General features: G+C 40.9%; 1 protein-coding gene across 3 annotated transcripts in view; it reads left to right on the top strand.

The window, feature by feature from the left end:
• Window positions 1-13,972, top strand: part of arhgap17a (Rho GTPase activating protein 17a) — a 47,559-nt gene extending 33,587 nt beyond the window's left edge. Inside the window, exons 12-22 of one of the 3 annotated variants that reach the window (XM_014019275.1) lie at window positions 2,742-2,853; window positions 2,983-3,064; window positions 3,149-3,229; window positions 3,323-3,436; window positions 3,577-3,668; window positions 5,993-6,140; window positions 6,390-6,647; window positions 7,273-7,391; window positions 8,001-8,546; window positions 8,650-8,671; window positions 12,303-12,393. In XM_014019275.1, the coding sequence (XP_013874729.1) occupies window positions 2,742-2,853; window positions 2,983-3,064; window positions 3,149-3,229; window positions 3,323-3,436; window positions 3,577-3,668; window positions 5,993-6,140; window positions 6,390-6,647; window positions 7,273-7,391; window positions 8,001-8,546; window positions 8,650-8,654 (1,557 nt within the window). In that variant the 3' untranslated portion in view covers window positions 8,655-8,671; window positions 12,303-12,393. Of the gene's footprint in view, window positions 1-2,741; window positions 2,854-2,982; window positions 3,065-3,148; window positions 3,230-3,322; window positions 3,437-3,576; window positions 3,669-5,992; window positions 6,141-6,389; window positions 6,648-7,272; window positions 7,392-8,000; window positions 8,547-8,649; window positions 8,672-12,302 lie in introns of all 3 variants that reach the window. The other 2 variants (XM_014019274.1, XM_014019276.1) reach the window with 2 other exon arrangements.
• The last annotated feature ends 3,943 nt before the right edge of the window (window positions 13,973-17,915 follow it).

The following is a 17,915-nucleotide window of genomic DNA, read 5'->3' on the forward strand; positions in this document are numbered from 1 at the left end:
TTTAGGTAAATATAATGGTTACAATGAAAATGTGGAATTCAGGGAAAAATGGAAAAARTGGAGTTTAGAAAAATAAAAATGGAAAAAATAAAATGGAATTCGGGAAAAAATAAAATAGATTTTATAGGGCCCTAGAGTTGCTGTGTTAAATTATGCTTTGGATTTCTAAAACATTTTCAATAACATTTTTAGTTCTACCAGTGATGCTTTAGTTCCATCTATTCCTTCAAGAATAAAATGTCAGGTGTTTTACTGTGTTTAGTCCTGCTCTGTTTTTGTATGTTTTGCTGCCTATTTTTGGGTTGTTGCCTACTCATGTATACTTGTACTTCAGGTTTTCTTCGCAGTGGATTAGTTAAAACTCRCAACACACACAAATGTTTTGTGTTAATGTTTAAAAGAACCGGTGATCATTTCAGTCAGTCAGAGACACGTCCAAGTCTCATCTTAGCTTCTTTGTATCCATTTGTCTTTTTGTGGTAGTTCTGTTTTGTGGTTATCTGGCTTTTGGTTTAGATAAGATTTGTACATTTTGTGATTGTTTCTCTCATCACAACGTTCACACTCTTGTTTTATCATCATGATTAATCTCTTTCAGAACAGAACAGATCCTGATGTCATTTAGTGGTTTCTTGACTTCAAAGCTGAGAAAATTATGTTTGAACCTTTTTAAGCCATGAGAGGGAAAACGTTGATCAAACTTGAAGGAGAGACGGAGGTGACTCAAAATCAGATGGTTTTGTTCAGTGAGTTCTCCCTCCTGCTCTGTATACAAACTCTTTAATTAATGTAGCTCTGTTAGAGGTAAACTGATTAATCTGACATTATTTGCCACTAATGAAAATCTGCCATCAGCCGTACATGTACATACATACTCATTGACTAAGTAGCAAAATGTATATGTGAAAAATGAATAAAATGCACACGTCATGGGACAACTGTGGCTGAGTGGTTGAGGGAGTCGTCCTCCAATGAGAGAGTTGACTGTTCAATTCCCTCGCTATACAGTCATATGTCGAAGTGTTCTTGGGCAAGACATTGAGCCCTCTGATGTGTGTCCCATCAGTGTATGAATGTGATTTAAGCACTGACCAGTCCCCGTAGAACGATAGATCTAGATTAGCTTTGTAGAGAGWTGTACTGTAGTACAGTGCTGGGGGTAAATGAAGACTTATAAAGTGCTTTGAATATCCTGGTTGGATAGAAAGATGCTATAAATACAGTTCATTTAACATTTATTCTGATAATTAAGATAAATCGAAACATACATATTCCTGTAGGAATATTTTGACACARTATGTGACACAAGATCACTAGTAAAATACTTGTTTTTATCTTTTTGTTAAATAACAACAAGCCCACAAAGTTTATGGACATAACTTGAAACGAACAAAATTAATTAAAAAATTTATACTGAACAATGAGTCAAAATAAGTTGTTGCTTTTAAGGTTTTGTTCAATGGATCTATTAAAAAAAACTAAAACTCATGAAAGTGGCCTTGACATAAATCATGACACCTTTAATATTTTGCTGTACTGTGTAATATTTTCTTTTGACATAGTTTCTGTAACTCTGAGACTTCTGCACCGGTCCATGGATATTTTTGACTCCCTCSTCATGAGAAAACTGCTCCAGCTGTCTCAGGTTTGACGGGTTTCTTCTCCACACTGCAGGTTTCAGCTCCTTCCACAGGTGCTCAGTAGGATTTAGATCCAGGCCCAGCAGACCAGTGTTTTGTTCTCAGACATTAAGTGTTTTTAGTTGTGTGTTTTGGGTCATTATCTTGTTGGACTAAGACCCARTCTTTTTGACACTGGGTTTTGTATTCTTGCTCCCGAATGCCTTGATAGTCTTGAGAATTCGTTGCACCTTGCACAGATTCAGTGGAATAATATTTTGGGTTCTTTCTGTTTTTGTTTGCTTAAGACTGGTGCCAAAATAAACAGCTCAGTGTTTACTGTCATCAGCGTGACTTATGTGGAGCATCAAAACGCCTGATAACTGGAAGAAATAAGTGTTTTGTTGCCATTTTTCTGTGGGAAAGCTGATTTGTGTAATTAGATGGAGTCTAGGTATGCTCACGTTTCTCCCTGGAGTATATGACTTCTTGCATTTTGTTTTGGTATAAAATGTAAGCCTTTGCGTGTGTAATCAGAAGTTTCACAGAGCTTTGTCTTTACTTAGCGACTGTTCGCCGACATTGGAAGCCAAACTGTAAACATTTTGCTCACATAGATGAGTTAACAAACTTAAGACTTTTTTTCCCTGTTTTCTAGAAGCAGGATCGGTCTTTATGCTGCAGTAAAGATTTATGAAATGTTTGGGATGTCTCCTCCCCGAGTCACATTTAGAATACAATAGAATGCACTCGGCTCCTGTCTATAAATCTCATCTCTTTGTGTTCATTTCATAAATAAATAAAATGAAGGGTAGGCACTGGCCTCAAAGCAAATCACTTGTTCTTCTCTTCCTTCCCTGCTGAGTCCAGTCTCTCAGCTTCTGTCATTATAGCGGTGAAGACAGACTGTGTTTATGTCAAAGTAAACAGCTCACTACGCTGTCACTGGAGGGTGTGTTTGTTTGGCTGCTTAAAGGTTTCATTATGTGCAGCTGGCAGAGTGGATTTATACAGAGTCTAGTTGTAATGCAGTGACTGGTTGTGTGTGCACATCTCACGCTTGTGTGTGTCTTTATTCACTGCTGCTAATGTTTCTGTGGCTTTATTTGTGTGTGTTTTTAGGGTCTGTTCAGAATCGCAGCTGGGGCTTCTAAGCTAAAGAAGCTAAAGGCGGCGCTGGATTGTTCCACTTCACAACTGGAGGAGTTCTACTCGGACCCTCACGCTGTGGCTGGTAGGTCCTAAACTGGAGCGCTTGTTTATTTTCCAGGTGTAAAACTCAAGCTGACACTCAAAAGCAAAGTTCTGGTGTCAAACCGTTGCCTTTTTAAAGTGTCTTTTAATTGGTTTAATTTGGTTTTAGGAGCTCTGAAATCCTACCTGAGGGAACTCCCCGAACCTCTCATGACCTACCAGCTTTATGACGAATGGATCCAGGCGTCCAGGCAAGGCTGGGGAGATTTGAATTCAGAATGTGTACTGATCTGTCGTTACACAGAAAAATAACACGATCCATTAACACGTTTCAGCGTGTCAGACCCGGACAAACGGCTGCAGGCTCTGTGGCTCGTGTGTGATCAACTACCAAAGAACAACAAAAACAATCTGAGGTTTGTTGCTTAAACTTGCATCAGAAAATGCATTTGACTCAGTTGCTTTTTTTCTTATTTTTAGACCTGTGCATTTTGAAAATGTCCTTGCAGGTATCTGGTGAAGTTTTTAACCAGGCTAGCTCAGGAGAGTGAGGTGAACAAAATGACCCCGAGCAATGTCGCTATCGTGCTGGGACCCAACCTGTTGTGGGCCAAGACTGAGGGGTAAGAGAGGAAGTTCAATTGGTTTAAATCRATCTTTCAGACCGAGACAAGTACATTTCTGTGTACAGTAGTTTATTTRTTTCAGTCAGTGCCTCGTTATGTAAGGAAGCATCTAATTTAGTGTTTTTGTGCACACCCAGGAGTCTGGCTGAGATGGCTGCAGCCACGTCGGTGCACGTGGTGTCCATTATTGAGCCCATCATCCAGCACGCTGACTGGTTCTTTCCTGAGGGTAGGTTCTGGCTGTTCTCTCCAGCTGCTGTTCTCACTCTGACCTCGCCTCYTTTACTTGTCATCAGCAGTCCTGTTGAAGGACTCATGCTGAGGACGGCTGATACTAACTGACCGTTAGGTCAGAAAGTCAGCTGTAATCGAGCTGTCAGCTCAAGTCTCTGTTGTGGTCAAGTCAGATGTATTTATCCTGTGATGTGTTGAGTAATGAAAGCTTTATGACAATATAAACCTTTTAGGGAACAAACATTTTCAACCAATAAAGTATTTTTATAAATTCAGTTTATCAGTACTTTCAAAAAGTAAAATATCTGTATCAGTCTGGAGCTGATACATCTTTGCTTCATGGAGAAAATAAATCAGCCTGAAAAATGTTCTAGTGTAACAAAGGCACTCCGATGGAAACTGAGAGACTTCCTTCCTATGATAGGAGCTGGTTTAATGTCATTCAGCTCTTATAGATGGAGACGGGCTGACTCGACCATAAGAGAGCATGTTTCTATTTTGAATTTAAATCAGTCACCAAATATTTCTGGGCTGCCTGCCCAAGTATTAACACTAGTTGTGTTTCCATCAACGTTTCTTGATGCGCATTTTGGAGTATCGCATCAGAAAAGGTGARTGGATGATTTGAAAAAAACTTCCTCTGATTCGCGTAAAAGTTTTTACGCTCGCTTGAGGTGGTTTTAGGGTTTTTCGAAAAACACTTAATGCGCAAAAGGAGAGATGGAAACACTTTTGCCGAATAAGTTGTGACGTAGCGAACATTTACCTCRCGTAGCTGATCAGCTGTTCCTCAGTACCGGTACCAGTTTCGGGCCGGCTGCAGCCGCGACTGGCAGCAGAACCCTCCTCCCRCTGTTTGCGTCTTCTCAGTAATCCTGTAAGAAATATTCGTGTTCAAAGACTGAAGTCGCTAGAAAACCACCAATGTTAAATAATATGATTGTTAGACGGGATAAAACCATACAAAATCATACAAAACCAGAATTCTGGAGTGGGGTTTATTGTCATTCGGAGCTGACAGGAAACCACACACTGCCGGCCAACCAGGAAGTCGATCCATTTATACAGAGTCTTCAATGCCCGAGTTCGCCCCCTACTGACCTACGGCTGAATCACGGGCATTCACACACAATTCTCCCCTAATGTTTTCATAACGGATAAATATGTGTTGTTATAGATATTTCGGGCATGTAACTAATCTATATCAATCAACACATTATAGATTAAACATTATGAAATGGAAAACCTAAAAATATAGTGTTGTGCTTTTAACATCAGTACTAATCTGTAATAACTATAAATTTCTTCAATCCCGTAACGTGAAGAAAATTGCATTTCTTTCTCTACGTCTCCAGACAGCAGTAACATCGCCAGAGCTAGTTGATGACAGAATAATTACAACTTTCCTGATCGTAGCAACGCGTTCCTGATAACTTCTCCCCATTACCTTGAGATGTGTGGACCCTGCGAGTTTAGCGTCGGTTACTTCCTGTTTACTACGCACATGCGTCTGACGTAATTGATTCGCTTCAAGCCAGTTGATGGAAACTCCGTCTGATTCGCATTTCTTAATTTTTTTCCTTTTTTGCGTAATTATTAAAATTCGCTCAAAATTGGAATTAAAATTGGATGGAAACACGGCTATTGTGTGACAAACACTGTTTCTATATTGTTTTTATAAAATTCAGTACACTTCTACACTAAAAACAGTGTGATCTTTTGTAAATGGTGTTAATCAGAGATTGTCTTGTTGTTTTTAGGCAACTGGACTTGTCTGTTTTTTAAAGACACTTTGGTTTTCATCCAAGAAACGTCTCCTTTAACAACTGAATGTCAGAAAACTCTTTAATTGAGAAACAAAATGACTTCAAAAACAAGAATGATTCTCTGTAATTAATAAGACTATTTTCATATTTTTTGGATGAATCAGCTAAAAATGTCTGTTTTATGGCTAAAAATAACGAAACTTTTGGACATTTCTTCAAATATGCTGGTAAGCAAAGCTCAGCAGTAAAGCTGTATGAAAGAGTACATGGTATTCATGAGTTTGTGATCGTTTGTTATATTTGGATTATGAAGAAACCACGAAGCCACACCCACGTGATCTTGGTTAATGCCCTCCATCGTGTCACAAGTGAAACTTAAAAAGCTTGTACTTTGTAAACTGTCTGTTTGCAAAGCTGTAAAAAAAATAAACAATAAAAGAAGCCACCTTTGCTTTATGAACCCACYGGTGTCCCACGCTGTAACACCTCAGTGCAGATAGATTACCTCTGAAGAGCAGGCTGTGTAACCWTCTGTGACCCTTCCCTCCTGCAGATGTAGAGTTCAATGTGTCGGGCATGTTTGTGATGCCCACACCTGCTTCCAGCCACAACAACCCAGTGGATTCTGACTGCAGCACCRTAGAGAGGAAGAGGCCCGGCAGCATGGTGGGACCAGAGACCGACGCCACGCGCAAAGACAAGTAATCTTTGCATGTCTCTGGAGGATGTTTTGCTCCCACCACTTTGCTTCTCCTTTTCAAACTCTTTTGCTTTTATTCCCATCTTTTATTGAAAGTATAAATATTAACTTTAATAATCAGTGTAACAGTATGTTTTGATGTACAGTACGCCTGTGGTTCCTCTGGGTAATTCTGCTCTAATTTCTTGACTTAGAGTTAAATGTTTTCTGTTTTTCTCCTTCACGCTCCCCCCCTGCTGTCCCCGTGTAGCACCTCTAACAAGCACTCGGACCACACCCTCCGTAGAGGCAGTAGCACCTTAGGTAGAAAGCAGCACACTTCACCTGCCTTCCAGCCTCCTTTACCCCCGCTGGAGGCTCAGGGGCTGGGACACGGGGTCCCTCAGCCCTCGGCTGAACCCCAGCCTGGGGGTTCAGGGTTTGACACTTCGCAGCATAGCTTGGCTCAGAGTCTGGCAGCTCTGGCAGCTGCTCAGCAGCTCCTCGCCCAGCAGTCAGAGGAGTTCAGGTAAGAGCTGCTTCCCTGCCTCTCTGCTGCTGCTGCTGCTGCTGCTGCTGGGGAACAACACGGCATGCTTTAAAGACACATCTGCATGCTTTCTGTTTCTGGTCCTGGTGTCTTTTCTGAGCACAGCAAATGTTCGTCTGTTTAGTTTTGTGAATTAAAATGAGTCYGCTCGGGCCAGCTCCTTCTCTCACATGGGTTTTCTCATTCCACCAGCAGCTGCAGCTATGCAGACTTGTCTGAAGTCAGCCCACAGCTGAACAAAAGCTTCTGTCATTCTGCTAACAATCATACTGTCAGAGCATTTTGACTTCCATCCCTCATCTTTCCTCCCAAATCACTGGAATCAACAGGAATTTAACTGGTTCCAACTGCTTTGAACTGCTGACACATTTGTATAAGTGGTGGCTGTTTTTGGTGAAAAATATCTATATTTCTTTCTTTAGGCACGTTTATTTACAGTTCTTTTAGTTTTTCAGACTTCTTTGGATACAAGACTTTGATGAGACCGACTAATTCTTTAGATTTAGTTTTAATAAAAAAAAAAACACATTCAGATATTCATTCAGTTGTTTCTAGAATTTTAGATATCTTGAAATTTTTAAACATTTTTTTTTCTTTTGTGAAGCAACCCAAAGCTGCGTGACCCCACCCCTGTGCTTCAGAGGAATGGCACTGGTGGAGGGGGCCCTGCAGCAGCCTCTGGGACCGGATCTATGGGACCCAGTCCACATATGATGCGTCGAGGTAAATCTCTGCATTCTTTCCCCTTCAGTCTAATCGATTCAGAAGATAAATATACACATTACTAATACAAACACATTTGTTGGTATCATGATGATAATAAACAACAGCTGATGGAACAAAAAGCTCTAATTTTGTCTAGTCAGTCTCATAAAGTGTGGGGCTTGTTCTCGTCTGTCTTTTTTGTGTTTTTCTGCGGGTCATGGAGCTTTCTGGGTCCACTGAGCTCATCATGATTCAAAATGTGAACGATGGTCATGAAGTAACACATCTTGAACTTGTTTTCCTTGACTCTTGGCTTGTTTGATGAAGCCAGGGTTGCATTTCTTCTTGCGTCCACATCCTGGGAGGATATCTAAAAATCTAAAAAAAAAATTCTGAGCTCATTCGACTGTCGGCTAATTAATGCAAAGCGTGACGCCACCTGTGATGCTAATTAAACAGGTTGAAACATGACTATGATGTAAGGATTAATAGTTTCTGTCAGGGTACCAACAAATCTGTCTATGTTACGTGTTTTTGTAAAATAAGCAAACCCTATGATTTCTTTTCACAATTTGTTTTGTTGACTGTATTTCATCAATAATTCTGAGATTTTCTGTTGACTTTCAGGTACCAAGAAACAAGCTCCCGCACCTCCCAAACCATCAAACCCCCCTCCCAGCCAGCCCAGTAACTCAACAAACCACGCCTCCTCCTCGGGCTCGTTCCAGTCTCTCAGCCCCATCTCCAGACCCCCGCCGAGCCACTCCCCCACCTCCCCCTCCTCTCCCACCCCACAGCCGTGCGCCACCCCGAGGCGCCACTCCAACAACCAGCCCCCCATCCAGGCTCCGAGCCACCCGCCTCCGGAGCCTCCGTCACAGACCAGCCCCCCGGCGCAGCCCGCATCCCTGAGCCAGGCTGTCGCAGACCAGCAGAGCTCGGAGCCCTCGCCTCCGGGTACCCCGACCCCGCCGGACACCCCCCCTCCACCCTCCACCGCCGGCCAGGAGGTYGCAGCTCCTCCGTCCCCGTCTCCCTATCAGTCGGGCTCGCTGCCTCGACCGCGGCCGGTCCCCAAGCCTCGGAACAGACCCAGCATCCCCCCGCCCCCCCAGCCCAACCCAGCGAGCAGCGAGACCAACGGAATCTGCTCCTCTGCGTACAAAACGATGGGTGAGTGCGGCGTCCTCCCAGCGTGCACGCCTGACGCTCACAGGTTCTCAGCAGCYGAACACTAACATGTTTCTAACAGTCCTGCCTTGTGATGCCTCCACAGGTTAGAGAAGCACTTGTGAGAGGTTTGTAGAAAACTCACACTTGCACTGGTGGCGCCTGCACTTTTTGTTTGTGTCACATCCTGTTCATCGTCACAGCCGTGTTGTTTCACCTGCTGCCTGTCAGACGTCACCTGTCTCTAAAACGGTTTCACACTTTCAGCAACGCCCCGCTTCTGATGGTTAATATTCCACAGGTGTAAATGTTCAATGTTACATTTTATGTTTCGTGCTTTACATGAGTGGGTTCGTYCTTTCAGGTGAAACTCTGAGTATTAACTATCAAAAGTGATGGGTTGAAGCAGACAAAAAGCAGAGCTTATATTTCCCACCAATCATCCAGCTTCACTGACAGTCACTGAGCTGTAATATTAGCTGTGACTCTGAAACAAGTTGAAACTGTTTCAKGATCTGAAGTGGATTTATTCACAGTCATGAGTTAAAGAAAGTCTACTGTCTCTAAGCCATAGGGTTGGTTTTATTAGGACATACTAAACATGATCTGGTCTTTACCAGGTGCTAAAATTATTCCAATTTAATCTCAAGTGACTAAAAACACACAACAGATTCCATCATGTCAGTATTTATTAGTACAAAGACAAAATGGGAAAAAAACCCCAGCAAAAATTAAGTTTATAAAAAGTTTAAACAGGAAAGTAGCAGCCAGGTGATCAAATATATGGATTAATGGATCATCATTAAGAACATCTCTATAAAAGCAGGAGTTCTGGAGGTTTGTTGCTCCAGAGCAAACAGGTGTGTGTTAAAACAATATCATCAGCAATGACCTTCGGAGAAACATTTAAGACAGCTGTTGATCAATCTAGGAGTGAATGTCTTCGCAAATATACCCCCAAGGTCAGACTGTGCAATGCTCAGAGAAACAACAACAAAATAAGAGGTCCATCTCAAACTGCAGGCCTCAGTTAGCAGGTTAAAGGCAGGGTTGTAAAGTAACTAAGTATAAATACTTTGTTACTGTAGTAGAAATTTTTGTTATCTGTATTTTACTTGAGTAATTATTTTTCAGCCTACTTTTTACTTCTACTCCTAACATTTTTGAAAAGGTAAGAAGTAGAAAGTCGTTTCTCCTATTTTGTTTCTACTTGTTGGTGTTAAAAATATGATGCATATAAATTGTGCCTCCAGGATAGAGTGAATTTAATTGTAATTGGATGAGAAGTATAAATATATACCATTCTGATACTTTAGTAAATCTTTACACAATCCATCACAGCTGCATGTTTTTAGAAAAAAAATTTTTTTTGGAGAGTTCGCCTCCCAATGAATGTGTTTTTGAAAGTGTAATCGCTCATTTTTACTCAATACTTTTACTTTTAATACTTAAGTATATTATATATCAGAAATGTACTTTTGATACTTAAATACAAACAAAATCTGATCCTTTAAAACTTTTACTCAAGTAATACACTTAGAGGAGACTTAAATTTTTTACTAAAGTCATTTTATGATATTATACTTGTACTTTTACTCAAGTATCACTTTGAGGTACTTTATACAACACTCAGGGACAATACAGCTTGTTTGCAGTGATTTCTGGAGGAATCCTCTTTTCTCAAAGAGAACCTGACATGATGATTAAAGTTGGAAACGTTGCATCTGAGTGAACCACCAGACTTCTGGAACAATTTTCTTTGGACAGATGAGAACAAAAGAGACGTTTACCCATAATTCCACTTGTACCACTTGTCAGCATGGTGGTGGAGGGCTGATGATTAGGGAACAGGACCTGGACTCCCTGCAGTCATTAAGTTGACCATGAATTCTTCTGCAGACGTCTTCCAGAGTCAAATGTGAGTCCATCTGTGTGATAACTGAAGACTGGACCAAACATCATAATAAATAGAAGAACGCTCCCAAACACAGCAGCTGATCTTCAACAGAAGAGGATCGAAGTGTTGCTACGATCTAATCAAAGTCTAGACATCAGTCTGATTAAAATACCGTGAATATAAAGAAGAATGGGGCACAGTTCCTCCACAAATCATACAGAAAACCACATTTGATAGTTATTGATTTTAAAGGGGACCTACTATGCAAAATTCACTTTTTAAAGTTTTTTTTTTTACTTAATTTTGGGTATGTACTTCTTAAAAATCAGTCCTAGGACCAAAAAAATGCACCCAGGGGCTTATTTACTGTAAGTAAATGTATTTTTAATGTATATTAACGACAAGTTTTATACTTCCATCATTTTGTGATGTCACAAGCTGGACGACAACCCACAGGAACCTGCGTTCAGCCCCTCAACTAGCAACCCCCGGGTGAGACTCCACCTCCTCAGTATAAAAAGCCGTCACGGTTGTTGTTGTGTAATGTGCAGCTCATTTCACAACAAGTCTCTAATAGGACAATGGGTAGAGTGTTGGACCACAGAGTGGGCAGCTAGGGTTCAAGACTGGCATGGACACAATTTAATTATTTATTTTAGTTCATTATGAACACATTTTCTCATGTACCTCTATTGTTTGGCTTATTAAAGCCTTGTTAAAGACTATTTGTTCGAGTTTCTGAGGTATTTTGACCGCTGCTGCTCCCTGCTCTGGTAACAGCATGCAGAGTGAGCACAGAGCAGAGGAGGAGGAGAAAAAAAAGAAGCTGCGACCGACTCTGCCTCTGGGTCTCATATAGTTGTASAACGGAGCTTCTGCTATTATTAGCCATGCTAACGTAAACGCTGGCTTTGGAGGGCGGAGTTAATGTCAACAGATTTTTGGAGGGCGTTACCAACAGAGCTCATTAACATAAACAGCTCTTCTGAACGGAAGTCAGAGCAGGCAGAACTAGAAAAYGGGAAATTTTATTATCTGAGAATTATTTTGTGCATTAAATTGAATGAACATGGTCTGGATAGCCCACAGACATACCATAAAAATATCTATGACCCATAATTGGTCTCCTTTTAAAGGAGGTTCTTCAATTTGGAAAAAAWTGGCTTCATTTTTGAATAATTTGACAACATATTGAAATCTGTTGTGTTTTTAGGTCAATCACTTTTTTTATCACGTCCTGATACTTCAGACCCCCCGAACAGAAAGAGAGTGGGCTTTTCTTTTATCTCATGTTTTTTTGTCTTTCAATYCTTCAACTGGGGGTTGTTGCTCTTTTTTTCTAAACTGTGAGAAACTGTGGCACGTTTGTTCTCATACTTGGGGTTTTGAATCCTGCGTCTCTTAAAGAAGCAGGCATGATGTGCATGTTTACGTTCTGCCTCATCACTAACACACCATCAGAGCTCCACGGTAACCCGTGTCACCGTACGTCACACCGACCTCTTGTCCTTCCTGTTCTCACCGCTCGTCGCTCCTCACGGTTTCTGAGCGAGCAGCGCCACCTGCTGTTCGAACCTCRGCGCAGCTCCTCCCTGAGGAACGTCTTCCTCAGCAGCTTTAAATGTTGCCAGGCAGCAGGAAGAGGACACACATGCTAGTGATTACATCCATTGATCTTAAAAAAAAAAGATCTGAGGGGAGTGGTTAGTTTGAGTGCCTGTAAGCATGGAAAACATTTCAAATTTATTGCCGACACAAACTCAGTTTATGCTAATTAAATCTGCATTTATTTAGAGAATCAGAGCATTTTGCTGTGATGAAGCAACTTAACTTTAAAGTTTGTTTTTTGTTTTGCCGTCTAGACCCGACGCTGTCCTTCAAGGGACTCAGTCGAGCTTTAGTCCCTGAGCTCGCTGTCGACCAGCAGCCAGCGACCGCCTCACCCTTTCTGCCTCATCCCAAAGACTGTGACCTGGACACGGAGAGCACCGTCCTATAAGGAGACGCTGACCGGGTCTCGTTTTTCACCGCGGCTCATCTCTGCAGCCCTGAGCTGAACAGTGAAGCCCTCACATCAACAAAGACCTGTATGTTCAGAACCAAAGGATCTACACTGCGTTTGTTTTATGTGGGAAAAAAAATACAAACACTTCTCTACTCCTCATTAGCTGCAGCTCTGCTCACAATCATTCACAGCAGATGTGCCGTTATCCGCTCTGCCTCACCGGTTCAGTTGTTTACCAACAGATCCTGGGTGCTGCCAGATGCGGGTTGTGTGACACACACACACAATCACGCTGCCACATTTTGTCTTCATAAAACACATCCTCCAGAAGAAGCTCGAGACAATCAGAGAGCAGCAGAGTGGGCTGACAGATGCCGCAGAGCCAAAACGCAGACAAGACCCCTTCRCAGAGCAGCGTGAGGCGTTTTCTATGTTGCGATTAAAAAGGCCTTAAAATAAAAAGGTAGGTGTGTTTCTACAGCACAGGAGGTGAGGTTTGCCAGTGAGTTAGAAACCAAAACTGTTAAAGTGTAGCAGGTGACTGCAGGTTTCCAGTCGCCTCACTTGATTTAGCCTCCCACCGTTTCCTCGCTCTTCTATTTATTTACCAGCCTGAAAACACACACATTCCCTGTGGCTTGTCAGAATGAATGCAGTTGAATAGAAAGCATGCCTTATCTGTTCCTCCCCGAACCASAAACAGAGCGTTATATTTACTGTACGGGGGGAATCTTATTAGTTACTGCAGTATTTYTAAAAACACAGCGATGTTTCAGGGATGTGGGGCTGGCGGCTTGACTCCTTTAATAGGTATGGTGTCTGGTTGTTGTCTTGTTCCGGTGGAGTTGTGTATTTATGTCTTTGGGTTTGTAGCAGGGTGAGCCCCCCCAGCCTGAACAGTAGTCAGTATTTTTGCCTTTTCTGTTCCTCCGTCTGCTGCAGTGTTGTTCTGTCTGCAGGAGACGTTAGGGCGGCGCAGAGTGAATGTAAGGACAGTTTCTCCCTCAGTCTCACCGACCTGAGCAGAAAGATGCAGAAACAGCTGAGGTTGCACTTGTCCACATTAGGTGAGCTGTTGTTTGTGAATTTTGGGGGAGGGATTTTTATTTTAAAATATTTTTTTCTTCTCTCTTTCTCACTGAGCTAAGATCACACAAAAGTCTTGGTAGTGACGTGAGGTTAGATTTATACCAGGTCAAAAACGTTTTTTTTTTGTTTTAAATGAGTTTGATTTCATGAGGCCAATAACGGTACCAGTGGAGAAAAGCTTGGATGCTGCAGAGTCCTTTTTTCTAATTTTTTCCCCTCCTGTAACCTTGTTGCCTTATCTGTCGAGCTTGGCCACTGCAGGGCTCTTTAAGACAAAATGCCATTAAATGAGAAATGATGATGCTGCATTTTGAAGCTCTATAGTTTTGTATGTATGCTGTTTGGTGAGTTTAAATAAGGAAGACAAAAAAACTGTAATATGAAGCTTGATATTACCCCCTTTCCAAAGAAAATAAAGTATATGAAGTTATAAATCTACTCCTGGTTTGACTCATTTATATTAAAGCTTTTTACTATTGTGCTACTGCAATAAATGTCTATTTTCTCATAACTAAAATATTATGGGGGATAAATCATCATTTCTCTGCACAGAGCTGTTGGTTTCCAGCAACAAACACAAGCACCAGTCTAGTTCAAAAACATATTCTTTATTTAGGGTCTGGTTAGCACGCATCTGCAACTTTCCAACAACAAACATTTATAAAAGAACTAATACATAAGATTACAGCTGTGTATTTTATACTTTAACCCTAATTATCACAAAAGAGGAGATGCTACCAGCTGCACACGTTAACTCCACCAACATGCTTTGGACCGGGACAAAAAACAAACAAAAAACTTTACACTTCTTTGCAGCGACGGTCACCTCGTAAGCCTGACGAAAGCTGCGCAATAAGAACTAAAATTCAGTTTTTTTCTGATGATAAATATGAAAATAAATTTGTTTTCTTTTTTTGGATGACAACACAAGCTGTCCACTACAAAACGGTGCATAGAAGAAAAAAAGTAATTTTTTTACAACCTGAACAGCAGTTTATAAATACAACACCAGCACACAGCTTTATACAACCCCTGGAAAAGTATGGAATCACCAGTCTTTCAGGAACACTCAAAGAAATGAAGAGAAAACATTGTGGAAGTCAGTGAATGTTACTTTTATTGAACAAGCACAGAGAAAAAATATGGAATCACTCAATTCTGAGGAAAAAGGTATGGAATCACTCAAATTGGAGGTAGAAAATAAGAACACATCCAGTCAATTTCCTTTCCCTAAATGGACACCTGCCTCAGATTAGATCTGCTCGTTAGTCTGCAGTTAAAAACACCTGCAGTCATGACACCTTGGAGGGCTGCTGGACAAAGTGATGTGGCAAGAACCATGGCTCCAACAAGAGAAATGTCTCTTGAAACAAGAGAGGATTGTGAAACTTCTTGAAGAAGGTAACTCTTCACGCATGGCTGCTAAAGATGTGAGCTGTTCACAGTCAGCTGTATCCAAGATATGGACCAAATACAAACAGCAAGGACTGGTTGTTAAAGCCAAGCGTACTGGTGGACCAAGAAAGACATCAAAGCATCAAGACAAACAACTTAAGGCCATTTGTTTTGAAAACTGAAAAGGTACAACCAAACAGATGAAGCATAAATGGGAGGAAGCTGGAGCCAATGTATGTGACTGAACTGTAAGAAATCACCTAAAGGAAATGTGATTTCAATACAGAAAAGCTAAAAGAAAACCATCATTGACACCTAAAGAAAAAAGAACAAGACTGCAATGGGCTAAGGAGAGGCAATCATGGACTGTGGATGACTGGATGAAAGTTATCTTCAGTGATGAGTCAAGAATCTGCATTGGACAAGGTGATGATGCTGGAACTTTTGTTTGGTGCCGTTCCAGTGAGATTTATGAAGAGGACTGCCTGAAGAAAACAACCAAATGTCCACAGTCCTTGATGATGTGAGGCTGCATGTCAGGCAAAGGCACTGGGGAGATGGCTGTGGTTAATTCTATCAATGCACAAGTTTACATTGACATTTTGGACAGTTTTCTCATCCCTTCAATTGAACAGATGTTTGAAGGTGATGAAATAATTTTCCAAGATGACAATGCATCGTGCCATAGGGCAAAAACAGTGAAGGCATTCCTTGGAGAAAGACACATTCAGTCGATGTCATGGCCTGCAAATAGTCCAGATCTCAACCTAATTGAAAACCTGTGGTGGAAATTGAAACAATGGTCCACAAGAAGGCTCCGACCTGCAAAGYTGATCTGGTAACTGCTATCAAAGAGAGTTGGCACCARYTTGATGAAGAATACTGTTTGTCACTCATCAAGTCCATGATGCCTCAGAGACTGCAAGCTGTTATAAAAGCCAAAGGTGAAGCAACTAAACACTAGTGATGTATTTTGAATGGTCTTTTGTTTATCTGTTTCTCATGATTTCATACTTTTTTCCTCAGAATTGAGTGATTCCAAATTTTTTCCCTGTGCTTGGTCAATAAAAGTAACATTCACTGACTTCCACAATKTTTTCTCTTCATTTCTTTGAGTGTTCTTGAAAACCAACAAGTTGCACTTTGGAATGAMCTTATTATTKTWTCATGWTTTTGATCTGAGTTTGTTTTACAGAATGAAATGTCTGAATGAGTGCTCATCCAAGACTGGTGATTCCATACTTTTTGCCAGGGGTTGTAGATGAGTTGATGACATCACAGAGAAGCAAAATTTACATCAGGATGACCCCCCCCCCACCCCTCCACCCAGCATCTGTTTTTCAAGCAAATGTTTGTCAAAGTGCAGAACTGTTAAACCTCCCATCTCCTCCGACTTTAATCACAGCCAGAATAAAACGGGACACTAAATGTTGAGAGAGGACTCGCTGCTCGGCCCACGCGTGCTGCAGCGGGTCCTGTAGTACGTGCTGATGTAGTTGGCGCTACCCCTGCGTGGGGAAAAGGTGCAATGTTGTTTCTGAGTCATGTTGGCCAGATAAGCTCGCAGAGGAGTCTGGGTTTTGATGATGGGACGGCGGAGCAGAAATCAGCTCCGACGCTTTTTGGTCCAGGTTTGAAAAAAAAAAAAAAAGAGCGAGACACATAAAGGTAAATAACCTTTTTTTGCTTGTATGTTTAGTTTTTGAGCAAAGGATCAATCAAACCACCGAAGCGGCTAATAAAACTGGCCCTGTTTGAGCTGAAACTGTTGACTGCAGCTTCTTTTTACATATTAGAAACGATTCTGTAAAATGTAAAAAAGACATGCCAACACTGAAACACTTTGTTCTAAATTTTGCTCATTTAAACCTTTTTCTCCATTAAAAACAAAAAGTTGTCATTTTTTTCCATCTGCATCGAGCCCCCACCCACCCATCTCCAGAGTAAACTAAAGTCTTTTTCAGTAAAGTAGATAAAACACCAGTGCTTACAGTTTCTGCACCATTAAAATCTAGATTTGTAAATAACTCCAGATATTATCACTCTACATCTATGATTTATCTTTACAGTTCTCTCATTTGAGCTTATAAAAATAGAAACTTTATACATTAATCTACAAAACAGTTAACCAGACCAGCAGCTTTAACTCATTTAACCTTCCTTTAATCAACATTAAAATGAGGAGTAACTCAAACGTAGAAAGCTTCTTGTACGACTAACGTGTAATATGAAAGACAAGTGTAAAAAATTTATTTTATGCTATTAGATTGGTTTGTTTTACGACTAAAGGAAACTTGGGTTTGATTCAGTTGGTTGCTCTGATTTATGTTAAAAACGTCACTTTACAGCAAGAGTTCCTCCCCCGAGCCCTGATCCACTCAGAATATTTTACCTCACAGGATGTAATAAAACGTTAATAATAAAAATGCTGTTTCGAGGAACAGCAATAAAAAAAAAAAAGTCAAGATGTGCGATTTGAAGTAAAATCCAACCAGAACTGATTTTAAAAATCAGGAAGCCTATAAATAATGTTTGACCAAAGAGAAACTCTGAGGATGTTTACCCAAATTTTAGTGGATGTGTATGTATCATTTTTAACCATGTGGATTGSAGTAAAGCGACAATTAAATTCCAACTTGTGCACCCAGTTCTTGTGTTTTAAAAACYACTGGAGTTGTACGTTGTGTAGACACTGCAGAGAAAGAAGGATGCAAATAAATCTTTAAAAGCCTGAAAGGAGTAACATTCACACCCTGGATGAGTGGATGAAAACATCTGAACTCAACTGTAGCTTAAAGATAATGAGCTCAAACGTTTGACTTGTTTAGCATTAAATAACGCTGTAGGGTAATGAAGGGTTCCATTTTGTAATTCGGACGACACACAGCGTACATACAGCGGGTAAAATAAGTATTGAACACGTCACCATTTTTCTCAGTAAATATATTACTAGAGGTGCTAATGACATGAAATTTTCACCAGATGT

Source organism: Austrofundulus limnaeus, unplaced genomic scaffold (genome assembly GCF_001266775.1).
Source record: "Austrofundulus limnaeus strain Quisiro unplaced genomic scaffold, Austrofundulus_limnaeus-1.0 Scaffold215, whole genome shotgun sequence".
NCBI classification, from domain to species: Eukaryota; Metazoa; Chordata; class Actinopteri; order Cyprinodontiformes; family Rivulidae; genus Austrofundulus; species Austrofundulus limnaeus.